The 27,509-nt window shown below is 40.8% G+C and overlaps 4 protein-coding genes across 5 annotated transcripts; 2 read left to right on the top strand and 2 right to left on the bottom strand.

The window, feature by feature from the left end:
- Positions 1 to 4: 4 nt before the first annotated feature.
- On the top strand, positions 5 to 3,327 carry LOC109989091 (cannabinoid receptor type 1B). Its single transcript, XM_020640715.3, has 2 exons — positions 5 to 291; positions 995 to 3,327. The coding sequence occupies exon 2, from the start codon at positions 1,071 to 1,073 to the stop codon at positions 2,499 to 2,501; it is 1,431 nt and encodes a 476-aa protein (XP_020496371.1). The 5' UTR covers positions 5 to 291; positions 995 to 1,070; the 3' UTR covers positions 2,502 to 3,327.
- A 523-nt stretch (positions 3,328 to 3,850) lies between these two features.
- On the top strand, positions 3,851 to 6,405 carry LOC109989087 (akirin-2). Its single transcript, XM_020640711.3, has 6 exons — positions 3,851 to 4,040; positions 4,376 to 4,555; positions 4,735 to 4,878; positions 4,994 to 5,143; positions 5,537 to 5,608; positions 5,766 to 6,405. The coding sequence occupies exons 2-6, from the start codon at positions 4,378 to 4,380 to the stop codon at positions 5,774 to 5,776; spliced, it is 555 nt and encodes a 184-aa protein (XP_020496367.1). The 5' UTR covers positions 3,851 to 4,040; positions 4,376 to 4,377; the 3' UTR covers positions 5,777 to 6,405.
- Positions 6,406 to 6,772: 367 nt separating this feature from the next.
- Positions 6,773 to 13,546, bottom strand: orc3 (origin recognition complex, subunit 3). Of its 2 annotated transcripts, none has more exons than XM_029278632.2 (20): positions 13,363 to 13,546; positions 13,193 to 13,244; positions 12,999 to 13,096; positions 12,165 to 12,303; positions 11,938 to 12,042; positions 11,647 to 11,813; positions 11,394 to 11,533; positions 11,004 to 11,163; positions 9,804 to 9,917; positions 9,554 to 9,687; positions 9,218 to 9,281; positions 9,001 to 9,117; positions 8,836 to 8,915; positions 8,400 to 8,533; positions 8,120 to 8,211; positions 7,905 to 8,002; positions 7,683 to 7,824; positions 7,421 to 7,537; positions 7,193 to 7,272; positions 6,773 to 7,000 (listed from the first exon to the last, which is right to left on the bottom strand). In XM_029278632.2, the coding sequence occupies exons 1-20, from the start codon at positions 13,384 to 13,386 to the stop codon at positions 6,895 to 6,897; spliced, it is 2,163 nt and encodes a 720-aa protein (XP_029134465.2). In that variant the 5' UTR covers positions 13,387 to 13,546; the 3' UTR covers positions 6,773 to 6,894. The 2 variants fall into 2 exon arrangements, with proteins under 2 accessions (XP_029134465.2, XP_020496380.2); XM_020640724.3 differs by having other exon boundaries at positions 8,120 to 8,214; positions 13,363 to 13,545.
- Positions 13,547 to 14,368: 822 nt separating this feature from the next.
- On the bottom strand, positions 14,369 to 27,097 carry znf292a (zinc finger protein 292a). The gene is made up of 8 exons (XM_020640709.3): positions 26,933 to 27,097; positions 24,489 to 24,643; positions 23,031 to 23,109; positions 22,600 to 22,735; positions 22,250 to 22,452; positions 21,872 to 22,008; positions 21,095 to 21,236; positions 14,369 to 20,947 (listed from the first exon to the last, which is right to left on the bottom strand). The coding sequence occupies exons 1-8, from the start codon at positions 27,080 to 27,082 to the stop codon at positions 14,795 to 14,797; spliced, it is 7,155 nt and encodes a 2,384-aa protein (XP_020496365.2). The 5' UTR covers positions 27,083 to 27,097; the 3' UTR covers positions 14,369 to 14,794.
- Between the last annotated feature and the right edge of the window lie 412 nt (positions 27,098 to 27,509).

Here is a 27,509-nt window from a genome sequence, read left to right on the forward strand (position 1 = left end):
CTAGCAGGCGCACAAAAAGGAGCCTTGAAGCTGCGCGCTCACACAAACAGTCACTCCCCACCGGCTGCCTGCAAGTGTCTGTTTTCTATTTGACGGTATCTGTGGGGAGTTTCTCCGGGTTATTTAACATCACAACAACAATAACAACGACAACAATTGTTTTCCCATTGCTGGCTCATTTCTTTGGAGTTGCTGTAGTCTAACTTGTTATTGAAAAGAGGGACCGGTTTACTCCCAGTTCACTTTTTTTTTTGCGTGATGGATCGGAGCAGCAGGTTTATGGAAATCAAGGTACGTTATTTAATTTTTTTCTTCTTCTTCTCAATGTTAGTTTTACATTTATTTGTAATGTTTATATATTCAGGTGTAGTAAATGTATCCTTAAGCGTTGCCAATGTAGGCTAACATAATTTGGATCCTAACTGATTTATTACTAAAGCACATTATGTCACGTTTATGGGTTTGCCAAACAATGTTTTCCCTCCTCAGAAATGTCTGATTCCAAACACTCAATTTAAGCTTTCAATTACTGATGTCATTATAACTGGCATCAGAATGTAAATGCTTCTTTGGACAGATTTGTGCATCCTTTCTATTGTTCCTCCCTTGATGCCTAATTAATCCAGTGATTATTAGGAGTAAAAACAGATTAATGCTTAATGACCTTTTTAATTAATAAGAAAGCCGGGCTGTCCTACATACTTAATGCAATGATTTCCCCTGAGGCTGCACATGTTTGTCATCAACTGTTCAGTTTCCCACTATTGTCTGTAATACATCTGTTCAGGAGTCAGCTGGCTGATGCACAGATTCCCTCAATATCTCCCGGCAACAAATTCATTTTTACACCATATGAATCACAAGTACACATTTGTGTTATTTTATAATATTCTGAATTTAAAAGCTGAATTTAAGATGATGCATTTTTTGGAGGGGGATTATTTTATACAAATTTAGCGTTTTTTTAAAGAATAAAAATCTTTTCTCTTCATAGATGTCTATTTGCATGGGTTTAAAGCTGTCACAACCCACACCTCTCCACTGAGCGTCTCTGCCTCCATTTACCAGCCATGAAGTCAGCTTTGCACAGGATAGCAGGCACCACAATGAGCACGCTCACGACAGGTGTCCAGTATCTCGGCTCTAATGACGCTAGCTATGACGACCCCTCCTCCATGGACCCGACTCTGATCAAGAACAGATTCCGTTTTGAGAAACCTCCCTCGCTCACTAACTCCTTCCTCCAAGGGTTTGTCCCTGGAAGTAAAGATGTCATGATTGGCGGCCTCTCTCCCGTTTTCCCCACCAACATCACTGACTTCCTGCTGACTAATGGCAGCTCTGTTGAGAGCGGGGGGGCTGCACAGTGCGGGGAGGACATGGTGGACAACATGGAGTGTTTTATGATTCTGACACCTGGTCAGCAGCTTGCGGTCGCCATCTTGGCGCTCACATTGGGTACATTTACAGTCCTAGAGAACCTAATGGTGCTGTGTGTCATCCTACACTCGCAGACGCTTCGTTCTCGACCTTCCTATCACTTCATTGGCAGCCTGGCGGTGGCTGACCTCATAGGCAGCATCATTTTCGTCTACAGCTTTCTGGACTTTCATGTCCTCCACAGGAAGGACACTCCCAACGTTTTCCTCTTCAAGCTGGCTGGGGTCATCGCCTCCTTCACCGCCTCTGTAGGCAGTCTGTTTCTCACCGCCATTGACCGCTACATCTCCATCCACAGGCCCATGTCGTACAAACGCATTGTCACAAAGACTAAAGCAGTCATCGCCTTTAGTTTGATGTGGACCATCTCCATCGTCATCTCGTTGCTGCCACTGCTTGGTTGGAACTGCAAGCGTCTCAACTCTGTCTGCTCCGACATCTTCCCTCTTATCGACCAGAAGTACCTGATGTTCTGGATCGGTATGACCAGTATCTTAGTGCTCTTCATTATCTACGCCTACATCTTCATCCTCTGGAAGTCCCACAACCACGCGGTACGCATGCTGAGCCGCACTTCCCAGAGGAGCGTAATCGTCTACACCGCAGAGGGGACTAAAGTGCAGACAGTGAGGCCTGAGCAGGCCCGTATGGACCTGCGTCTGGCTAAAACCTTGGTCCTGATCCTGGTGGCCCTCATCATATGCTGGGGCCCGCTTCTGACCATCATGTTTTACGACATCTTTGGGAAAGTGAACGACTTCATCAAGACCGTGTTTGCCTTTTGCAGCATGTTGTGCCTGCTCAACTCCACCGTGAACCCTGTGATCTACGCCATGAGGAGCAAAGACCTGCGCAGGGCCTTCCTCAACATCTGCCACATGTGCCGGAGAGCGTCTCAGACTCTGGACAACAGTGCTGAGAGCGACTGGAACAGCAGGAGTGTGAGAAGCACAGCAGGTGGGGCAGGGAAAGATAGAGCCTGCTCTGGAAAGGCTCGAGTAAAAGTAGCCCAAGTTACCGTTTCTGGAGGGACTGAGACGTCTTCTGCAGAGCCGGTCTAAAAGAGGAGCGTCCCTGCTCTGGTACAACTGTGAAGAAAAAATATTGTAGAATAGCTCCAACCCTACTTCTCTACTATGTTACTGTGAAATGTGCCAAATAATGATTTTAAAAACAGGACTGAAATACAAGTTTGTGTTGCTAAAAGCTGAAATCTCTAAAAATAGATTGATATGAAAATTTCCAAACAAACACTCCACTGTGCTGCGTTCATTTTGAATGAATTGGCATAAAGTTACAGATTTCAGCTTTGAATTTAAATAAACGTGTTTAATTTTGTTATTTCTTTTTCTGACTTTATATCATAGCAATATTGTGGCAGTAACGCAAGGTGAAACGTTGTCTATCATGCAAAATGTTGTTTGAATAAAAGCACAATGCTTGTAAATATAGAATTTGCTTACCCTTATTGATTTGAATGAAATCTGAATGATTTTATATGACCATGATTTTGTGAAACTTGCCACTTAGGCTATTTGTTATTCTATTTTATTTATTGCATAATTAAGTACTTTAAAAAGATTGTTGAAGGCTTACTTTAAAACATGAACTGTGTTTTGATCTCACCAAAACTTTATTCTGTAGTGATTTGGGAAATATCACATAGCTGCATATTACACATGTGCTTATGAAATAGTTGCAGCATTTTGTGAGAAGCTATGCTTCTGTGTTTCTGTAAAGCATCCATTGTGCCAGTTTGTCCCATAACTGTGTATAAGCAAGGACACGAGTCAATAAATGTATGAAGGCTGTCTATTTTTTCCCAATATTTTCGTCAGTAGGCCTATACCTGGTGTCTTTTTTTTCAATAAAACAATGAAATCTAAATCCTGTTTCACATTTTGACATTTTTCTTCTTATGCAAGCAGCTGTGGGTCTAAAACTGATACTTGATAGCCATTAACAAAATATTTGAATGTGGATAAGTAGCAGCATCTAAAAGAGAAATGGTTCAAATAGCTTCACCAAATGGTTGAAGGGCTTATATGATATATGAATTTCAAATAATGAAAAAGAAAAGTTCCAGACACGCTTTCAAATAAGAACAAGAATAAGAATCTAATGTATAACACAAACGATCATCTGGTAGGGCAAAATAAACTATTAGGGTGTGTAGGTTTTTTTTTTGTGTGACACTGCCCTCTTGTGGTAATAAAAAAGACATCCAGCATCAATTGTGTGCTATTTTCCACCATACTGACATGTACATTAACATTTCATCCAATCGAATATTAAATCGGTATGTTGTCGATAATTAAGATAACATCGATCTCACTCACTTACGTTCCAATCCGCGACTGAGTTACTACGCAACCCAGAATGCTTTGCACCACGTGTGACGTCAGAAGCCGGAGAAGCCGACAGCCCCACATCGACAACAAGCGGCTAAGTTACGTTAGCTAGCTCCGCAGTCTCGGCAAGCAGACGGTTGGCCCGCAGCCGGCTGATCGTCACTTCAACTTTTTTTTGGGGGGGGAAAGCAACTTTTGTTGGAACAAGTCGAGTTGTCGGACGAAACAAACCTCACTTCCTTCGAAAAGGTGAAGAGAAAAAGCTTTATTCGTAATTACGTTACAGCGCGGCGCTCCGTTCTAGCAGACGGCAGCGAAAAGCTAACGTTAGCTTTGTTTTCTTTTTGATTATCAGCTAACTAGCTAGAGTTAGCTTGTCAGCGAGTATTTAAAGCCTCAGCTGCGCAGTATGCTTAGCAAAAGGAAACTAGTTTTAGCAGTGCATTTCACGTTGTATTCAGCAAGTCGTCTTAACTATCAGATGGTGCCGCTTCATTATTCACATGTTTCGGTGTTTTGCTCCCCCTCCTCCTCCTCCTCCTCCACCTCCTCCTCCTCTCCTTATCCTTTTTAACAAATCCAAGTCATGGCGTGTGGAGCCACCCTGAAGAGGACCATGGATTTTGATCCGCTGATGAGTCCTACGTCCCCGAAAAGACGAAGATGCATCCCCGTGACCCCCTCCTCCACATCCTCATCTCCTAGGAAGTATCTGAGCATGGAGCCCTCGCCATTTGGGGAGTCATCGTCAACACTTAGTGCAGGTAGTGTCACTTCTATTGGCCTGCTTGGTGGTCAGCCAGGGGGCTTCAGGGGCATGAGCAACACGGTTAACCACTAAGTAGCCTTATCAAAAGGTCCAATTTAGTTGTCCACTTCGTGACGTGTTTGCTATTTTTGTCTTGACTTCATGGACCTCTTTCTGTCTCCTTTGTCCCACTAGAACAAATTCTCAACAGCATTAAGCAGGAGTACAAACGCATTCAAAAGAGGAAGCATCTAGATGGAGGCTACCAACAGTCAGAGTGCTGCTATTCTCCAGAGTCCCCATCCCAGTCGTCTACTATGAATGTTTCCAACATGCCAGGTGTGTGGAGTAAAGGAGAGACTGATCCAGAATCACAGTGCCATGTTCTCTAAGACATTTAAAAAAAACAAAAAAACACCACTTACATTTTTTTTTTCTCCTTTGATTTATTCAGGAACGTCCTCCGGATGCGTTTCTCCTTCTAGAAAAGAACAGCCATTATTCACCCTCAGACAAGTTGGAATGATTTGCGAACGCCTGCTTAAAGAAAGGGAAGAGAAGGTGCGGGAGGAGTACGAGGAGACTATGACCTCAAAACTGGCAGGTTCGTTTGCCCTAAGCAAGTCTACTTTAAAGCACTGTAACCACCTGAATCATTGTAAAAAAATAAAATAAGTAAAAAGTTACTAAATGTACTTATTGCATAAAATGAACCGTCAACAAATCCTCAAAATGGGCATGCAGATGTTTGGTAGTTTTCTTCAAGTTGATTTAGGAAAGACTAGAATTGTTGTACATCAATAACATTGACTGCCAAGTACTAAAGTGCATAAAGGTAACTGTGTGTTTGTGCAGGGGAACTTGACGTGCTAAGCTTGTTTTAATTTCACAATACAATTGCAATAGAAATCGATTCTAAATGTTTTAGTTGTGATCCGTCCCAAAGTTAAAAGACAATTCTCTGATTCTGATTGTGTGTCCTTTTTATAAATTACAGAGCAGTATGACACCTTTGTGAAGTTCACACATGATCAGTTAATGCGGCGATTCGGGGAGCAACCTGCAAGCTGTGAGTTATTTTATTTCATCTTCAATCATTTCCACATTCCTGTTTCACTGGAAGACTGTCGAAGAAGTCAGGCAGAGTTGGATCTCGGGTTTGATCTCTGCCTTTGAAGTTAAAAGCGACTAGTCTATATTTGATTTCATCTCCCTCTCTCCTCCAGATGTTTCCTGAGTGTGGCACAGAAACCTTTACAAGACGGCCTTCCTTTGCTGCAAGCTATCAGCGATATCTCAAGAAAGGAAGAAGAAAAAAAATAAAAGAAGCTCATCATCGCAAGAGATTCAGTTCAGCCAGTTTAGATAAAAGTTTTCTTACTGTGCCATATTTCTGTCTTTGGGCAAAGGTTTATATGAAGCTGTCGTCAGTTGTTACCACATTGATGTAAGCAACTAGGTGCTTCCTGATGTAAATGAATGGACCCTATCTCTACCAGTGGCCTATGTTCCTCCCGCTGTATGTGTATCTACAGTTATCTCACTTTTGTAATTGTTCCCAGCATTCCAGGCTTTGTCACTCGTTTTCTGTTTGTTACATGTAAATATGATGAAGCTACAGAGTTTTACATGAGGTTTGCTGGTCAATCTGAGAGGAAGTGGAAGAAACACAGCTGAACAGAGGGACTATGTTTGCAGTTTGTTCTCTGTTCATTGCTTTTTAACTCAGCATATAGTGGGCTAATTTGATTTTTTTTTTTTTTGTTCTCCCTACCAGTGTTTTATTTATTTTGACTTTTGTTTTGCTGGTATCACTTTGAAACCAATGTACTTATTGGACAAAACAATAAAAATCTTTTAAGAGTTGAGCATTGTTGTGATGCATGTTAAAAGTTCTGGAATGTGTTTTTGATGCTTCTGAACATTTGAAAATACTGACTCGAGCAGGATTCATCACCAAAACAAGCCAACTTCAACATGTTTGAATATCAGGCTTTTCTCTAATGGTGGTTCTTTGATCCAAACCTGTTAAGTAGGATTCATGCAGTTCGGCTCCCCTTCAATGTGAACTGAGTATCCTTCAGCAGAGTAAACTTTTGTTACCATGGATACCTCCAACTATAGATATCACTGTAAACCTAGAATTTGGAATAAGCCAACCCTTTACCATTAATCAATCCTGTAAAAATGTGTGCTGTGTACAAAGCTGTATATTAAAACTTAACATCCATGATTATCAGACACTTCATATTTTATTAGAGGGGGAAAATACAGTACAAAAATGTAAATCCAATTTGATTAGAGCCATAATGGAGCGAGATAGGGACCACAGATGTGCACGTTTTCTTTCTAAGGTCAGCAGCCACCCCAGGTGAGTCGAGCCACATGGTCAGTCTTCTGTTTGGTGGACTTGATGAAGCCCAGAAACTCGAGCTCGGACACGGCTCGGATGAAACGAGCGCTGGAGAACAGGCTAAGGAGCAAAACGTCATAAATGTGGTTCATGATCAAATAAATTCCATCACTAGATGCACATCATCTGCCATTAAACTTCCCTCATAGTAGGAGCTTCTTTGTCCCGATACAGAGAAGTCCTTACCTCACAATATTAAGTCATGGGAAGAAGAACATGTATGTAAATTGGGAAGGATACTGTTTAACTTCGTCCACTTTGCCGAAACTGTCAGAATCAGGGTTGTTGCCCTCAGCAGCAGAAACGACAGTAGAATAGGCCTGAAAACAAACAAACACATTTCTATCCATGTCAGCACACAGTCCACCCTGGGACAAAGATTGATTTTCACATCAATGATGTGAAACATCTATCGATAAGTTGTCCTCTGAAGAACGAAAAACAAACTTCCAGTAAATCAACATGTACCTCTAGCCAGTCGTAGAGGTTAATCAGCCTGCCACACTCCAGGTGGAGTTTGTACACGACGCAGATATCAGGAGCCGCATTAGAGACGGAGCCGTCCTCAGTTATTAGACTGTTGTTCTGAAGACACAGGGAGGAGTGAATATGTGTATTTCTCAGCTTAACATTCTTAAAGCAACAACACTTTAACATCACTATATATTTATAAATATTCTTTGCATTCAGGTGCTCGTCATGTGAGGATATTACTATGAGGCGGGTGTACCTGTAGATAATAGTAAGGACTGTTGAGAGCAGCCTGAATGGAGGTGCGTGGTGTTGCGTTGAGGTGGCGTCTCACAGTGGCAGAAGAACTGTAGTAGCAAACTTCATTCAGTGTCTGAGACTCAGGGGTGGCCAGGTGAGTCCTGGGAGGGAGAGAGAGCTGTCAGCTGAAGAAGAATCTCGAACACATGTATGTGGATTTAATAATATCAACGTGTCCCACTTCACTAAGCCGTCAATGAACTCCAGAGCTTCGTTACGCAGAACCTCAAACGGACTCAGCTTCTTGGCTCTCCGAGTCTCGTTCATTTCCAGCAGCGTCTAGAATACAATAATAATAACAAATGTGTGAGTCAAAGTCTGACAGCACAACAGCAATCAGTGGAGAGGCTGCTCAAAGAAGTGTGGTGGAGAGGCTAAATATATCATCATGAAAACCTTCTGCAGCTGGAACAGATCAGTTTTCTTTCCAAGATTTTTCACTGGAGATGTGAGACTTTCTTCCACACAGGGAGGAGCTTCAGCAACTACTGCTGTGAAGAACGAGAGAAAAAGAATACAGTACAAACTAATTATTATTTCATGTTGCATATTCATTACCTTTACAATGCCTATAACATCTATACAAATAATTATCTAAGAAAAGACTACCTGAGGATAGGAATCTATCAGCAGAGACTAATGTCACATGGGTTCTCTCTCACTTTTTACTACTTACTGTCCAGCTGCTTGAGTTTGGCGAGCAGTTCCTCCAGTTGGACCCAAGCGTTCTTCATTCTTTTTGACTTGACGGGCTGCAAAATCTCCACACACCTCTGCAGCAAAGCAATCAGCTCGTCTTTAGCGAGCATCCTGCAGAGAAGGTTGACAAATGAAAAGTGAAGCATCACTCCGAGAGCCTCACTTCAATTCGGGCTGATGTTAAATAAAAATACAATTAGAATACTATTTAAATGTACATTAATATACATCTGGCCACCAGGGGGAGCAGTTTTCTTCTAAATATCCTTAAAGATATATCCATCTGTTGGTCAAATGTGTGAAAAAGTTGGCAGAACATGCTAGTGCATGACTAGAAATGAGACCTTTGTAACTCTAATATTTTTAATTCTACGTCTTATTTGTTGACTTTCAGGTTGAACATCTGGACTTACTTCAGAAGCTTCATGGCTGACTGGTATTCCTCATACTCCCAAACATTCTTCTCAAGACATGTTATATGGAGCTCTCTAATCTGTGGCACACAGACACTTCAGTGTTATAGCAAAACAGATTGAACAAGAAAGTCTTTCAACACTTAAAAGGCATTCTCTTCTTGCCTGTTTTCCGAGTGGATATCGAGGTAAAGAAGTTGTCAGAGTATGGAGACACCTCAGGATGGGATAATAGTTCTTGTGATATTTACGGAGCTCCTTAACCAGCTTCTGACACACGACCTGCAAAGAGAGAAAAACAAAAAAAGTATGGTCTTCTGCTCACAGGCGTGCACTCAGTATGTCGGATTCTTCAGGTGTAGGGATGAAATGAGGAATGTACCTTTAAGTGAGTGTCATCCGTCGACAGGTTCAGCTGTTCCTGAGGTTCCTGCTTCTCTACATACCTGAAAAATACAGAAGGAAGACTTAAATTCAAGTCTTATTTATAAAAGTGAACCAAGCCATAAAGAACGTGCTTCTTAATCACATTAGGATGGAATTGATGTTAGCAGTTTGCTTACTGCTTGTAGCCACATTAAAGCTATATCAACACAGTTTTTTTTGCTTTGCATGTCTGTTGTGTCCATTTGGAAATTTTACATAATTGTAATTAGTTGAGAGTAGGGAATTAGAAGCCGCATCAAAACCCACATTCTGTGTGTGTGTTGGTGTATACCTTTCGAAAGACGGCAGCTGCCTGATCCTCTCCAAGTCGCTCTGACTTAGCTGCATCACGTTGAGCAGAGCCTCCTTCTTCTTACAGCAGAGCACGCTGAGAGGCTGTGAGTGAAAGTGCTCCAGCAGGGCCAGCTGCTCGAAGACAGAAACACAACATTTGTTTACGACATGTCGAAAAACAACCGTCAGTCAAAGAGCGTTACAGGGAACAGGCACATAACGCATCGAGTATTTAAACTTCTCTGTACCTGAACGCCCTTGATGAAGTTTCTCACTGAGAAGTCGTGGTAGAGGAAGATGCTGACCAGCACCTGCATCACTTTACCATTGAGCTTGAAGGGGAAGTGTGGGGTCAGGATCAACTGTGAACAAAGAGAAGACAAACTAAACAATGAAAATCCTAGGTTTATGTTTAAAAGAACGGTAGAACGGCAAAGTTAAGGCAAACCATACTCATCAAGATAAAATGGCAATAACTCTGAACAAAGATTTGAGTCACAAAAGTGTAAATATTGTTGAACTCAAACCTCCGTAATACAGACTTAATAAAGCTTAGCATATGAGCAACACAAAGCAAAAAGGCTGTTGTTATAGATTACATTATATGACTCAGTTTTTATATCCATCTCCTCCTGTAGATTACTCGACTGAAACATATCATCTTCCGTGATCAACTTTAAAAACCAGGATTAAATCTGAACACACTCGAAAAAAGAATTCATTGTCATCTAACTGGCTGCTTAACATCCTTCTACAACCTCTGATAAAGTCTTCAAACAGGAAATTGCAAATGAATTTGCCCTTTAAAGAATTACAGTATTCTGCATGTTAAGATGGGCAATATCCAGTATTGCATGATGTGTATATGATTCAAGTTTTCCAGATATGTTTATTAAGATGTCACAGTTAGCTGCAGTCATGTGTTCAGATGGGTTTCAGTTTTTGGAGTCAAACTTTGGAACAGCTTTAGTGAGGAGTTGAAATTTATGTCGTTCTCTGGGGCGTTTTTAAAAACAAAACCTTAAAGTGAAAAGTGATTAATGATTACGACTTAAAATAATAAAGAATTGAGAAACTATTCAGAGTTTATATGATTTTTTTTTCCTTTGTTGTATTCCTGAAGTTCTGGGTTATATTAAAGATTGTATAGGATATGCAGAAATAAGCTTTGGGCTTCAGCCTGTTCCTGTTTTGGTTGGTCATTGATTGTTTGAATTTTATTGTGTGAAATGTGTAAACATGTCAAGTGTTTATTTGTATCTGTAAGTGGAATATTTAAGTAAAGGATTTTGACTGTTATTTTTTAATGAATGACCAAAATACAAAAATATTCATTTATTCATTCAGTCAGTCAGTCAGTCAGTCAGTCAGTCAGTCACTGACCACCATATTCCAAGACCTGTTGATGCAATCCTTCTTCACTCTACTGTATGAGAGAGGGGAACTACCTTGTCTATGACTGTAGCCAGGTGCTGTGTGCAGGACAGAGACTGGAAGAGTTCTATGCACAGCAGAGAGGACACAGAGTGGGGCAGTATGCGCTGGATGGTGCTGGGAGATGTAGCAATACCAAAGATGAACATCAGCGGGAGACGTTGAATGTAGCGGCTGGGGAACAGTGGACATGTTTATGAAGTTCACATTTAAACAGTTGTGGTGATAAAACTTGATAAAAAAAAAAGGTATACTGATGTGATGTGGTTACACTAACACTAACAAAGTGTTTAAGGTAAGCGAAGCTACAAAAGCAGATTTATTCTGGATCTTTATAAATAATAAGCACTAAAACATTGTTTTAAGAGATTTCATGTGGAGAAAATAGAAGAGCTTCTTGTTACCTGCATATGAGAATGAAGTCCTGAAGAACTCTTGGGTTGAAAGCCTCCAAATCTTTGAAAATAATGACAACAGGAGGCTGCTGTGGATCCTCTCTGACTGGAGAGCTACGCTTTTTTCCAGGAGTATCAGAACTGGATTTCTGATAAATCGTGGGAAAAAAAGTGATGCAAGTGCCTTAGGTGTGCCAAATTTGAGATGCAACTACCAGTAAATTGAAAGTAATGCCTACTAGTTATTTCTTTATCATCACACCTTTGTTTTTGCATTGTACCAATCACAGAGTGTACTGAGCGAGCAGTGCACACTCTTGTGCAGTGGGGTGTTGGCGTGCTCAGCCTCCTCCTCCTCCTCATCATCATCCACAGTCACTGCGGTGCCCATTAACCTCTCCAGGACTCTCTTCATCAAATGCTTCAATGCTGAAATGATAAAGCAGACACTGTAACCTCAAACTGCAACGGAGGTACGGGACAAAATCCTAAAGAAGTGGAACCATTACTACCTATTTATTGGTGTTTCAAATTTAAAAAAAAAATCCATTACCACCGCACTCTTTGGCCTGCACAGAGGCCACATGAGGGCTGACAGACTGCTGGAGCAGGTCAGACAGACTCTGGAAGGTCATGTCGTGGTCTGGGACATTTACACCTGTGGAGGAACTGCCCCGTTAGTCTCCAAGAAACACTCACAGGCATACCACGACACCGATGAAAGTTTAAAAAAAAAAAAGGGGGTAGATTCCAACAGTTACATTCTCCTCACCAACATACCGAGCACAAGGGCCGCCGTGGGAATCTCACTCGCCCTCATCTGCGCTGCCCAGTCACTGTGCTGGCGAGTGAAAGAGCACTTCCTCGTGAAGTCCAGCAAACTGTCCAATATTTTCCTGTTGAGTTCATCCTGTAAAACCTGACAGACAGCAAAAGCGAAGTGTTAAACAGCCTGTTTCGTTTCTGAAATGTAGGGTACGGTTAACCTAATAATAAGTGCAGAGAAAACTGCATTAAATAATTATTTTCGTTTACCAATTGAGGATTTGGTCAAAATATGCAATGTGATTTTTACATTTGAGTGAATACAATGTTTATTTCCCAATTTAAGGTTTTTGTGACAGTAGAAAAAGCAATTTGGTTAAGTATTATATACGATGTTAACCCCCATGTAAGAGATTATACAAGCTCATATGGGCTATGTTCAGTTTGATGCCTAAGATGTATAAGAATATCAGATTTAAAAATACTTTTTTTACCTACTGCAATTGCACTTTATAACGACTCCCCTTTAAGTAAGGACAGAAGACATTTAAACTTTTAAACTTTAGCCTGAGTTGCACAAATCATGAATCAAACTGTATTGTGGGCTCATGTTTTTTTTTGTGGGTGGGATATTTATGTATATATGTGTTGTGTGTTTGTATGTATGCTGGCTGCTGGAACACCTACATTTCCTTGCTGGGATGAATAAAGTATATGTTATCTTAATCTTAATCTTAACCTTAATATAGACAAACTGTTGACACTTTGCTATTAGAGATGTTCCCCATTGTCAAACTATCTTCTCATTTAAAGTTCTGACAGAAATGATGGCATAACATCTGCTCTTACCTCTGTATCTGCTTTAATCTGGTCCCATAACTCTTGGCAGAGTTTAAATCTGGTTTCTCTGTGTTCAGCTGCATCACAACCGTGCAGGAAATAATCCTCTGTCGAGAAATTACATCCAAACATGAGAGTCATTTACGACACAGAAGTTATTTCAAATACTCGATTACCAGGCAGTCACATGTAAAATAACTCACCCAAACTCGGTGTCTTCTTCTTCTTAGCACTTGGCTTAAAAACGAAACAGCCCTGAAAGAATGATAGTTTTAAGCTACAGTGCCCGTAAACGTAAACGTAAACGTAAACAAAGAATTGTCACCTTGATGATTCTATGTTGTGAAGTTTTATGAAATATTATGAATATTACCTTCGACACGGATGAAGTAGACATCACAGTATTGACGGGATCAATCGGCTGATATATATATATTGTGGATATCTCGTCAATGAACTAAGTTACTCACTGTTTAAAGGGTAAAATGTGTTAAAAAATGTTTTTGTGTCCTTACGAAGTGGCTACAACTTCCCGCCAAAGTGACGTTTACGGAAGAGGATGTGTTCAGCTGCTCAATGGTCCCGCGGGTTTAATGTTCATAGCTTAGTAAACCAAGACAACCGAGCAAATGAACTGAACTGACGTGCAAGTCCAAACCACGAATTAAGAGCGACAACAGTGTTACAAAAAAAAACCCATGCCCCTTAAGTTCAGTGGTCATTTATTAATTTAGTTTAAAGTTGGATAAATGAAACATTGCTGGTCTTGAACGCCCCTCTCTCGTTTACAGCACCACCGTTTTCCACCAGAGTTTGATGGTTTCCCCTCCGTGGCCTCTCTGCAGCTGAAAAGTTCCTCCTGTAAAGTTGAACATCCAGAAATGTGAAGCATGCTCTCTAAACTCATTCTTTAGTATTGACTGTAATGCAATAAAAACTATGTAATTAAGGCAGCGTAGAAACAAAGATATTAGCTTTAATAACCGTATTCTTTTTATGTGATTCGTCTTGTTATATTTTTTTTTGTATTTTGTTACTGTATACTTTTGATTGTCTAAAAATGAAACAGCTGCTCAAGTGATTTTTTATTTTATTTTAAAATTAATTTTGTATAATAAATGTATAATTGTGGGTACAGGTTGACTAATTTCAGTTGCTTTGCTCTTAAGTTTTGTCATAAATTCAGCAGGTATGAAGACAACCTAACCATTGAATCTCTAATATCCATACAAAAATGTACTTGATCCTAACTGTGTATTTGTAACTGCATCAGGTTGGAGTGTAATGTATAAATCTAGGAAGCCTAGAAAAAATGTAATGTGACCTAAAAGATATGCAACAAACACACACACACACACAAAAAGATCTGCAGACAACACTTTACAAAAAGAACCAGTAACAGTTTATTGAACACTTTGTGGAAGACATGTAAATATTACAGATAGGTCTACTAGTGTTGAAAAAGGATAAAATAAATACAAACAGAACTTGAAATCCCATAGGGATATATAAAAACATTTTTCTTTAAAAGTCTCCATTTAGCAAAAGAAAAAAACATCTTCAGTACTAAGCATAAATACAAACATGTTTCTAAAATCTATGCCCTATAGGTTACCTGGTTATTATAACTAACATACATACTTAAAATCATCCAAGACAGTTTTTCATAAAGTACAAAATAGGCCATTTTATTGTTAACTGTGACTGTTACTTTTATCAGTTGGAAATCTGATGTATTAACAAACCATTCTGCAGCATAACATCTCAAATCCTGAGTGAGATTGAGTTGAACACAAAATGTTGGGCTATGATCCGCTATAAAGCCACTTTTTTATTATGACTGTGGGCTTCATGTATTGTAGCTGCTTTAGCAAAAGATCAGCACCTTCTGAAAGTGTTTTGTCCATGACAATCTTGACATTGCTAACTGATGTAAGATTAAGGGGATTTCTGAACTCTACAACATTTTCGTAGCCTCTAAACTCATGACTTATTCTACTTCTCATTGTAGATCTCTGTTTGTGTGTTTGGTGTCTTTTGGACGGCAGTTCAGCACTTGATTTGTCATTTAATTTGCGTTTGGAAGAGTTGGTTGACTCTGAGGTTTCCAAGAACTTAAGGAATGAGTCCTCAAGCCCAAGAGGCTTGAAAGCACCTTGATTAACCCCTTCATCAGGTTGTTCTTGGGCTGTAGGTGTACCAGGATTTGAGTTCTCTCTTGAACTGTTAACAGTCGTACGATTTCTTAGAGACTGGATCCTCTCTGGACAAGCTGGTGTAGGACGTGCCGGTTTCCTGGGACGGCCTCTTTTAATGCCACCCTCTGTCCCAGTGGAAGCTTGAGATTCTGCACTATCGTCGTTTGACAGCTTGCTGTCTTCTAGGCCTATTCTATCCACAAGCTCATCTGATTTCTGGTCACTTGATTTTTCTGCGTCTTCTGGCTCCGTCTCCTCAGAAGAGGAGGTTGATGCGCCTTCAGATTTGTTTGTATCCTTGAATCTGGAACGGGAGTACTTTTTACAATAAATGAACTGGCTCCTCTGATCTTCAATGTATCTTTCTGTGAGGCCATGAGTGGTGTAATGTTTGAATATACTTCTCTCTGCCCGCTCAACAGCATCGCAGCCTATTATCATGCATGGGTACTGCAGGGAAAACTTCTTGATGCACATGGCTGATGCATCCTCGTGGGATTTTAGTTTAGGCTTCCCAAAATGAGTCCAGTGTTCAATGGACTTCACATCTTTCTTTTTAGTGTTTTTCTTCTTCCCTTTGAATTTGCTCTCCACATTCTCTTTCCCATTAACTCCTGGAAAGAGCCCTGCTGATTTCGTCCGTCTTCCGTCACTTGCTTTAGGATCATAAACGTATTCATGCTTTTTTATGAGGTGACGGAGGAGGTTTGATTTTGTAGTGTAGACACGGTCGCATCCTATATACTCGCACTTGAAAGTTTGATCAACTGAGCCGCTCTCAGAGATAGCTATCTCCTTGTGAAAATTCTTTATGTGCTCCACATACTTTTCCACTGAGTCAAAGGGGAGAGCACACTCCGGCCGATCACAGTTGAAAGTCCCTATGGTCATGCTGGCCATCATAGAGGTGGCTTTATCACGGGTAAACTTGTGGAGTAAGAGGTAATGCTGGATTAACCTTGTGATTCCAATGAACACCCTTGAACAGTCTTTCACCTGACACCTGACCTCATCATCTTGGCTTATGCTCTGATGGCTTGCCTGTCCATTTTCAACACTAGTCGTTTCAGTTTCAGCTTCAGCTTCAACTTCAGGTTTGCTAGCAGGCAGAGATGCCTGATGCATGGCCCTGTAATGCAAAATCAAATTTTGCTGAATAGTGAATGCAGCAGTGCATCCTTCATGAACACAGCGATATGGTCTATATGGGCTGAAAGCGTCTACATCACACATTTGGAGGCTCAACCTTTTCTGATGTTTCTGTTTTCTCTGGGATTCATCCTTCGTTGGTGTGTTTTTAGAGCTGCTGGGTTTTTCTGGGGAGGATGAAGCTGATGCAGAAGCGGGGCTGGACTTTGGCTCTTTTTCTTTGCTTAATGCTGCGTCTGATTGCCCTTGGTGCTCTTTTGCTTTCCCAACCGGACTGAGTTTCATTTTTAAAGTGGATTTCTTTTTCACATTTGGACTCTTGTTTACAACAGCCACTCTCTGTCGATCAGGGGATTTTTCAAGAACAGAGGGTGCCACCTCACCAATCAACCTCTCAGATAAAAAGCTTTCAGGTGATGGTAGTCTTGTAACAGTTGATACTTCTGGTGTGAAACCCTGTTTAACTGCATTTTCTGGTGAAGTGATCTGAGTAACTTCTAGATTGTTCTCATTGTCAGTTTGAGGAGCAATTGCAATGTCAAGGGGTTCCTGTTTAATTGCAAGTAATATTGGTACTGCAGATTGTGTAGTGTTACTGTTATTGGCATTACTGGTTGCACTGCTTACTAACACGTTGTCTTTGTTAAGTCTGAAAGCACGCCTGTTACGGGCACTGATCTTTAGCTTCTGCATTTCTACCTTTGACAATCGATGGACTTTTTCATAGTGAATTCTCAAACCTGTTGTTCTCGTGAATGTTTTGGGGCAAATCTGACAGGGATAAGGCGACAGTTTAGATGGGGTTCTTTTAAGTTCTTCTATCATCTCATTTGTGTAATCATGCATTCTACACAGGTGTTTAAACAATGCCTCCTTAGTCATGAATGAGTACTCACAGTCATCTTGGTCACACTTGAAAGGCTTGGGCACCTTTTCAGAGGGCTTGTCATCACTCTTACCAAGTATTTTTCTTTTTTCAACATCAGGGGCTGCCTTGCTATGACTGATATTTTGTTCTAATAACAGAGCGTTCCGCATCTTCTCTTGTGCAGCCTCAATCAAATCAAGCCTTTGAAAGGCATGTGAAATTTCCATCAAGTGATCTTCTTGATAAGGTGCAGCAAGAGCTGGGTTTGCCAACTCTCCTGCCTTCTCTGGCTGGTTTTCAGGGGTAACAGTTAAGGAGTTTGAATAATCCATTATGTTTGTGTATTGAGGCTCTTGTTTCAATGCCATGGGTGAAGACAAAGTGGTCAAGCTACACGATTCCTGTGAGAAATCCCCATTTGCCATGTTGAATATTGCTCCATTAGTGTCAGGGACATGGGGGTCATTGAGAAAATCAAGGAAAGATGTTGGCAGTTCAGCCGTAAGATCGATTTCATCTACGGGCCTGCACTGTGAGCGTTTAGACAAGTGACCTCCGAGAGACTTGGTGCTTGTGAACTCTCTGAAGCACCTCCTACAGATGACCTTACCATCCTTAATGATTGCCGGCCATTTTGTTCGTTTGCTCAACCTACTGCGTTTGCCCTTTTGCACGTCAGGTTCACCAGCCTTATCATCTGAGGCGTTATCCTCACAGTCAGCATTTGGACATTCCTCATCTAAAGAGAAATCTCCTTGAGTGACACTTTGGGGGCTGAGCATGCCATCTACCGAGTTGTCCATCTGTTCATAACCAGGAGTGGACACATTCTCAGTTTTAACTATTTCATTTCTCACTTTCAATGGAGGTTGGGCCTCTGGGCTCAGGCATTTCATGGGAATATCGACCGAAGAACCTTGAGTAAGACAAGAGTTTTCACTTTGAGCATATGGAGTGTGGTAGCTTCCATCAGGGAGGCTGTCAATTGTTGAGATACTGTTTCCATTATCCAACTGGTTTGTCAGATTTGTATTAGCTTTTCTGTCTCCACTGCCCTCGGGATTTATTACTCCATACTGTTGCCCTCCATTATGCATTTGCCCTCCATTGTCAAGCATCAGAGAACTGGACACGTACTGTGACATCAAACTTGAATCCGAAGGCCCATGTGACATGGTAGAACCGTGCATAGCTGCCATTGAATGATCTCTATCAGGTGGCGGGGGCACTGTGTTCTGATAAGGGTCTGGCTGCCAATTAGGATAGCCCCGAGAGGGGAACTCATTCATGTTGAAGGCCTCTGGATAACAGCTGTTTATGGGAGGTGAAGACCATGACTGGGACATGTCTGCCTGCATCATTCCACTTGGATTATTTTGGCTTCCCCATGATGGGTACAGTGTTGGGTTCACCATTGGAGTGATAGGCACAGGCTCCATTGATCCAGCATAACACTGAGCTGGCGAGCTTGAACATCCCGTTTGGTAATCCATTTGCTGCATCCCAGGTTTGTTGCATAGTATTCCTGGCTGATTTGGAGACCTATTTCCCAGGTTCTGACGCTGACTTGGTGAAGCAAGCCCACTTGGTGCCTTTTTTGCAGTAATTCTGGCCACCTTGTTATATTTCTTTGCCAATTTCCAGTCCTCAAATATTTCAGGGTGTTGCTTCTTCACATGCCTGGATAGACTTTTGTTTGTACTGTATGCCCTTGTACACTCACTATAAGGACAGCAATGCAGGTTCTCCTCATTGCCAGCAGTCACAGCAGGTGTGCTCGAAGGATAGCCTTGCAGTGAAGAAGGGATTTCTGTCTTTATATGACTTGGAGAAATTATTGGTGGAATCACATTTTTAAATTCATTGCACTGAACATTATTAAGCCCTTCTCCCTGATGCCCTGCTGCAGGATTTGTTAAAATGTGTACAGGATACACTGGAGGGTTTTCACTTTGCCCAGCCTCATTAGGGGGCACATGAGGAGGCTCTGGTGCTGGGTTCACCTCAGCTGCTGGAGTGGGGTTTGTTAAAGGAGTGTAGCATTTCTCTGGTTCTTGGATTTCTGGCTCTCCTTCAGAACTCATCATGCTTTCAATCGAGTGTTTAACTTTCTGAGAAACTGCGTCTATAGCAACCTCAGGAGATGTGCATGGTGATGTGTTTGCATTTACCACCTCCTTCATATATACATCTGTCTTTATACTTTCAGGGCTGACAACTGCAGAACTTGGGTTTTCTCTAATTGGGGGGCTCTGGAGTGGTGCCTCTACTCTTGGAGTGACAGGAGGATTTTGATTACCGATAGGCAAACAGTTTGCACCATTTGTACTATGAATCTGTTGGTGAGACAAGAATTGAGACTGCGAGTAGAATATTTTGCCACAGTTATCTGTTTGGCAGGTGTATGTAAGGTAGTGCTGTGCCTCGTGATCGTACAACAGGTAGGCCTCACTGAAAACTTGGCCACAGTTGGGGAACATACACTGGGCCTTAAATTCAGAATGTATTTTTCTATGCATTAGAAGCTCAGAATTGGAGTTAAAGTTGGCTTTGCAATCCAACTGTATACAGATGTACGGCTTGCTACCACAGTGCATCTGCAAGTGATCATTCAGATGTCTGACATTGACAAACTGCCGCCTGCAATACTGACACACCACTTTCTGCTTTTGTATCTCTAAAAATCTCATGGCTTCCTCGTCATCCTTGTGAGATCTGACATGAGCCATGAGGTTACGGAAAAACTTGAAAGCCTTTGAACAATTTTTGACCGGACAGAAACAGTCTTGACTAATGTTTGTGTCAGATGTTGTTTGTTCTATTTTAACAGGCAATGCCAATTGTTCAGTAACTTGAGATTCCATTTTAACAGGACTAATACTCATCTTCGCAGCAACTTTAGGACTTTTTGACGGACTTTTAGGGGACTGAGGTGGTTTGGTTACCTTCCTAGCTGCTTTCATTGCTGCTAGTCTCTCTTTGCACGATTGCTTTACATGTGATGCTACATGTGGCTCTAAAACCTCCCTACTTTCAAAACTGTCAGCACAAATTGGACAGAGATACACTCCATCTTTGAAATGCTTCTGTGCGTGGCGAACAATTCTGTGACCCAAGAATTCTTTGTCGCACAAAACACAATACTGCATGTAAGCTCGCCAATTTCTGAAACGAGCAGACACAAAACCCTGCTCCCGAAGTTTCTTCGCCTCTCTGTTTTTTTCTCTTTCATCTGTGATTTCATTGAGTTCATTTGTAGTGGTTAACAGAAAATCCTCCAAGTCTCTGTATTCAGGGAGTTTGCCAATTGCACTTTCCACCTCCTGTTCGTCTGTGTCGTTGAGTGTGTCTATAGATGACACAATAGCTGCCTCCTCTCCCATTAGTGCCAAGCAGTTGCGTTTCAGTGTTTTCCAGTCCCAGAACTCTGGATCAAAAGGCCACTGTGTCTTCAAGGCCAGCAGTAACTCACATCGTAAAGAATTGGGCACTGGTAAACTCCCATCCTCCTCAGGCTTTTGGTCTGGTTCGTTGTATAGTGACTCCACGGCATAATACGAGTCAATGGTAGGCTGTAGGAGGAACTCAGTAAGCTGGCATGCACGTTTCACTTCGAGATCTGTTGGCAAGAGGCAGGAAATAGTCTTGCAGATAGTAGACTTGCTATCCTTATGGTCACTGGAGGTCATTTTCAAAGCTTGAATGCACATTTCCACACACACTGGAAGTCCCACCTCTCCAAGCTGCAGAAATAACAAAGAAAATTAAAGCCATGGTTTTGATTTTGAAGTCCTTTAAACAGATGCGGTATCCTATGAGTTATTCCAAGTGTGTATGGTTATATGTAATGGTTTTATTTATAAGCTACAAAAAAAGACTTTTTTCCTTACCTCATTTTGGATGACTTTGATTAGAAACAGAATATGACAGACACTTCTGCAGAGAAGAGCCATCTCTTTGCTGTGTCCAAGGAATGCATCAGCCGAAGACTCCAACCGCATTAGTAGCTTACTCCAGAACAATGTGAGCTCCCTGCAAAACAACAAACACACGTATTAAAAAATGGCTACTCATCATTTTTTATTACTTGTTCTTTTTTGTTAAAATAAAAGTATTTTGATGAAACATTCTGTCCATACATTTTCATAATCAACATGAAATATCCATCACAAGCTCTTACTACCCTAGAAGACATCACTACATGTTTTTAAACGTATAAGGGTCCAATCCACGCATCTAAAAACTAGAAAATATTGAATGTTTGGTAGCGTTAAAGGAAAAACTGTTGCATATGTCACATATACATTATTAATCGTTACAAAAACTGAAAAAGGTAGATCACAAGTATTAAACATATGTAAAAGTTTTAAAAAGATTGGAACTTGAGAAAATAAGTCTTGCATTAAAAATGGTAAGTACAGTAATACACATTTAGCTTATTATTTCACAGCTGTCCTCTCTTCCTTCAAGTACAGAGGCATTAAGAGACTCCGATCTTAAATTCACACATTTGCAATCCTGCTCGACAATGAGGTTACCTTCATGCATATTCATTAGAGAGATTTCATCAGGTTGCATAATACAATTATTCAATGACTACTGAATTCCTGGGGTTGATTTTGGAAGAGGTCTTGGAGGATCTGTCTGAAACAAAGTGCAACACTTACCAGGCACAATAGACATCCCCTTGGAGAAGCTGACGCTTGAGAAAGGCAGAACATACGCAGAGAGCTCCTTTCTCGTCTCCCTCTGACTCCAAGTTGCAGATCATTTCAAGAGCATCTTTACAGTCTATTGATGCGATCTAACAGGCAGAGAGAGAGAGAGAGAGAGAGAGAGAGAGAGAGAGAGAGAGAGCGAGAGCGAGCGAGAGAGAGAGAGAGAGATACAGAGAGAGAGAGAGAGAGAGAGAGAGAGAGAGAGAGATGTTATACAAAAATACAAAGTCAAAAACTAAAAACTTCTGTCGTTTTTTTAACAGGACTATAAAAAGGACTATGTGTGTTAAAAACAACAACACACAGCTGTCATGTTTGATCTCTTACCTCCTCCATTAGCTGCTCCTGACTTTTTGTCATACAGATGCAAAGCAAGTAAGTCTGCTTAAAGTTTCCTTTTCCTTCATATCCCGGATACTCGGAGCACATCTTTGCGAGGACAGCAGCTTTATCAGCTCTGTCCACTTTGATAAGATGCTTGATCCTCATGTTGAGAAGTGTGGGGCCTTCCAACTCAAGATACTCATGAACTAAGAAAAACAAATAAAGAGAGAGAAGAACACAGAGACAACATGTTAGAAAACTACAGACAAAAGGGAATGCAGACAATACAATGTACAAAGAAATATATAATTTAGTGCAAATGCAACTTTTAAAATTAGTATTGGGCAAAAAACCTTGTTCCGGTTGAGGAGTCTGATTGGACAGGATGCTGCTTAACGTGGTGTTGGACCAGACGCCATCTTGCTGCGCCAGAACTGAGAGCTGGTAAAGCTGCGTGCTCCCGCTGTCTTGCAAAAGGCTGTGTGCCGACTGCAACAGACATCAATCAATGTAACTATAAAACTACAAATAAGGGGAGTCCGCCTCAAATAGACATGCCAGAGACTAAAATAACAAGGTTACTGCAGTGGCTTTGTGCCATTTTGCAATGGTTAACAGATGACTTCTTCAATAATTTAGAAAGAGTACCAAAAGATCAAAATGTTCCATATATTATTTTTTATAACTTTTCAATGATGATCTAAACACATTGTAATAACGATACAACTTTTCATTTCTTATCAGTGCAAAGGCAAGCCTCTCCTAACAGCCGGGGGATACTGACCTTCATGGAGGACTGAAACTCCTCCCATAAGGCAATAGGGACATGCTGGGGCAGTAAGAGCAGCAGCTCTGCACAGCTCCTGTGGATACAACACAGTCATTTGTTAAAGCCACATTTAGGTCAAGGATGGACAACACTTCAGGTAATAAGAGGAACCATGTGCGTATTACTGTTCAAATAATGCAATGTGAAGTCAGTAGTCACACGGCTCATTACAAGTTTTTCAAAGTTGACCAATAAGATCACTACTGACGTTTCAATGTTTCATTAAGTTTCATCTTTCAATGTCAGGATAACTGTCTTGGATTCTCTGCATGTAGTGTTTGCACTGAACCGACCTCTGCATGCAAAGTATACTATTTAGCTCGTCCCAAATATGTCAGAGCTCCCCAAGATGTAGCCTACATTTCTATTCTGTACTCGTGCCTCAAGGACTCTGCCTCCATAACTACATCAAGAGCACTTAGTGGGACTAGCTGAGCAGATACTTGAAACTGTTTTTTTTGTTTTTTTTAAATGTAAATTTCCTTTTAGGAATCAAATCTGTGTTTGTTTTATTCTTTCATGGAATCATATATACAGAGATCACACACTTCTCGAACTGCAAAGTCAATTTATGTCGTGTCAAATGTTATGTGGACATCAAAAACATGTGTAGATGTTTTTCTGTTGTTGCCGCTGAGACTCGATGAAGATGATTCTCCAAACATTCTGTGTAAAACATGTTAAAGGTCTTCCATTTCTAGCCCAACATGTTTCAGTCCTGTTCAACATGAGTCTGGTTCTGCTCGAGGTTTCTGTCTGTTAAAAGGACGTTTTTCCCTCGTCACTGGTACTTACTAAATGTGGCCTGGTGTTTTGCTCATTGTGGATTCATATTGGATCTCTGTGAATAATATAACAACGAGTTTGGACTAAACCTGCTCGTTTTGTTAAGTGTCTTGAGACAACATTTGTTATGAATTGGTGCTAAACAAAAATTGATTAACCAAAAACATTTAACTTGTTACACCTCCCCATTTCTACTACGTATTTATTATTACAAGTTTTTTATTCGACCAACTTTCCAGTTGATCTTAGTTTTGATTCAATGAATGAATTACTTCTTTAAAGAACTTTAATCTGGTTAACATTCTTTTAATTTCCACACAATCACATACACATCTGCTCTCTTACTACACACACACACTTGCCTGCCACGCCTCTTTCTGTCTCTATCCTCCTGCATGTCTCTAAACGTATGATGGCAGGACTAACAGGTAAATGAAGGAGAGCACAAGTGGAAGTTGTCTTCTACATAAATCGAACGAAGATGGTGGTCATGCTATCTGAAGGATTAAAATATGACTAAAACCTGCTAAATGGGTCACCAAATATGCCTTGGCAGCCTTTATTAAACCTTGGCGGCCTGCCAAAACAAAGTCAACGTGCAGGAAACTCTGCAGAGTTTCTACTCACAGTGCTAACTTTTCAAGTAGGAGTGGCACGTTTTCACATTCAGAGGAGAGACAGGAGGCGGCCTGCGCAAAGCTGACGATAGCCACAGTGTAGACCTCCAGCAAAGGCAGTGGATCCTCATCAGTTTTCCAACGGCCAGCATGCTCCACAAGGACCTGGCAAACAAAGAAACACGACAGTGAGATGAACCCATTGAACACTGAGTTGTTTCTTTTCAGAATCATAAAAAACAGTCTGAAGCAAACTGCTGACCCAGCAGGTCCTGGCATGGGATAAGTTCTTTAAAAAGGTTTGTTAGAGCAAACAAAATGTTTATAAACAATGATATTGTTCTGTGTATGCTAAAACAATTAATTCATTAAGCGAATGACAAAATTCAGAGGATTGTCAGTTTTTCTTTTTCTTATATCTTCAGTAATGGGTTTTTTCCTTGTGTGTTTAATGCAAGTCCCTTAATACAGTACTGGTAAAATATGTGAGATGTCATATTTGAACGGCTCAATCTTTTCTGAAACATTGTATATCTAAAACTAACGAATAGAAGAACAATTATTACAAGTTAAGATTTGAGCTTTTTCAGGTTTCCATCACATCACTCTCTAGGTCCCGTTTTTATTATCAGCCAATGTGTGTGTGATAAGTCATTTTTGCACTGCTGTTGGTTCAAATTATATTAAAGGAACCTAAAATTATTTATGAAGGACTTTTAGTCGCCTTTTCCCCGTTGTAACAATTGTTTACCAAAAACTAAGTTATGAACCGAGCCGTGACTCCTGGGTAACATTAAACCCTCTTGGTGAAGGAAAATAATAAAGACAAGTAAAGTGGAACTTCTACAAATATATGCAAATAAAATATTTAAAATTAAATCTTATATTTTCACAATTAAATATGTATTTCTATCTAAGCACAGTGCACCAGAGCAGTGGTGGAGTTGTAATTACATGATGGTAAATGCTGTTAAATAACCCCAGCCACTTTATATATACACATATATATATATATATATATATATATATATATATAAACAACTTTAGTCTTAAGTCGAAAAAGACAAAATAAACATGTTAAAGTTAGAAATGAATCAGTCTAAATGTAAAAGATGGGGTGGCGATTAACAATGAAAAATAGTCAAAACTTGCCATAAAGTGCATCATTAATTATTACATGAAGAACAATATTAACAGCATAACAAATTACCTGAGATGAAAAAAATATTGCATTAATATTAATTATGTTTTGATAAACTTTATACATAATTCAGGCAAGATGTAGAGACCTGATTCAACAAAGCAACAATGTGCGGAAAAAAGTGATTTTTAATCCTCCATCTTTTTTTTCTTTTTTTTTTACAAAGAAGTAAGAAGAAGTAAGCATCGCCTCCATCTCTGAAAAGTTCCTCCGTTACTTCAGCAGTATATCCATGCACTCTCATTTCATCCTGCCGGCTTTACTTTCATGAGATCATCCTCCATTAAGACTTCCCTGCACACAGTCGCCCCCTTTTTTTCCACAAATAACTTTTTTTTTCTTGAATTCATTTCTCCCAGCCGAGGCTTAAACTAACTAACCCCCGCTCTCTCTCTCGTAGAGATGATAGTAGTACTAGTGTCAGCAAAATGTTACATCAGCGGATATCTCGCTTGATATTTACGTGGTCAGGGCAAATTAATGAGCAGGATGTGTAATGGAGTCAGTGACCACAGCCACACTTTCCCTTTTTTAAATCACAGCTGCAGGCTGCTTTAACACTGACATCAGTTGAACATCTTCTGCTGAAGCCGACTATATGACTGTAATAAACATCTTCGCTTGTATGTGGAACTGAATTAATTAGTTCACAAGGCCTGGGCTAGCACCTTTTGAGAAAAAAAAAAATCATTGATCTTTTACGTTTCGAAAAAAGAGCTCAACAAAAGTAACCATTTTCTGCACAAGGTTTAAACGTGACGACCTGCAGAGATGCAATGTTATAACATCGTAACTATATTTTCTACGGGGGGTAGAAACTTGTAATTGCGTGCATGTATATCTAATCGCCATGTGAAATCTCGCTAACGTAGGTATCCATTTTTTGCACAGCATGACCACTGCACAGGACAGGGGGACCCTGCATACCAGCTAGCAGCATTCATCTGCTATTAGCTATCTGGCCTGGAAAATACCAATAAGGCGTGCACAGCGCGCACACACTGATGTGACTTATCGCCGCATGGATGGTCAGACTTTGCAAATAAGTTCACGCCACAGACAAACACGATGAAAAGAATAGCTAAAAACAACACATGAGTTTTTTTCCCCCATCTTGAAATACCAGGCTGTTAGCTGGGAAGCTAACCCCTTTAGCTACATTGTTGTAGCAAACGTAGACGCGCATCCTCGGCCAGGAAGCCAGAGGGGCTGCAGGCTGCTGCCCGGGATGAGCAGCAGGAGAGAAGGCTAACCTGGCAAAACTCCTGGCAGAAATGCAGAGAGGCTTCCAACGGAGACTGCGAGCTCTCTTTCAAAGCTGTGGTCAGACCCTGGAAGCGCCCTCGGAGCTCCTCGATAGCTTTCCGTGTGTCATATTCCTTCTCTGTCTCCCCCTCCGCCATCTTCACAACAATCACGACCGCGTACGCACAGATGTTACGCTGCCAGACTCGCACACGCACGCGCACGCAGAGGGGGGAAGGGAGAGCACAAAGTGGCCCCAAATACACACTCACACACACACACACACACACACACACACACACTCACTCACACACTCACCCCTGATGTCAACAAAGCATCTATGACCTTACAGTGACACAAAATCATCCTCTGCACACAGGCTGGACGTGAACTCACGGATTCCTGGATTTGAGGAACACCTCATGATGTGTCTGTCTGTGTCCAGCAGACAGTGAGCATCAGTGAAAAAAAACAAAACAGCCTCAAACATCTAGAAAAACTTTGACATTTACCCAAGTTATAATCAATCTCTAGGACGAACAGGACACGATATTCCAGTCTGTCTTGTAACTACAGAGTGGTCGT

Source organism: Labrus bergylta, chromosome 18, assembly GCF_963930695.1.
Source record: "Labrus bergylta chromosome 18, fLabBer1.1, whole genome shotgun sequence".
Lineage (NCBI taxonomy): Eukaryota > Metazoa > Chordata > Actinopteri > Labriformes > Labridae > Labrus > Labrus bergylta.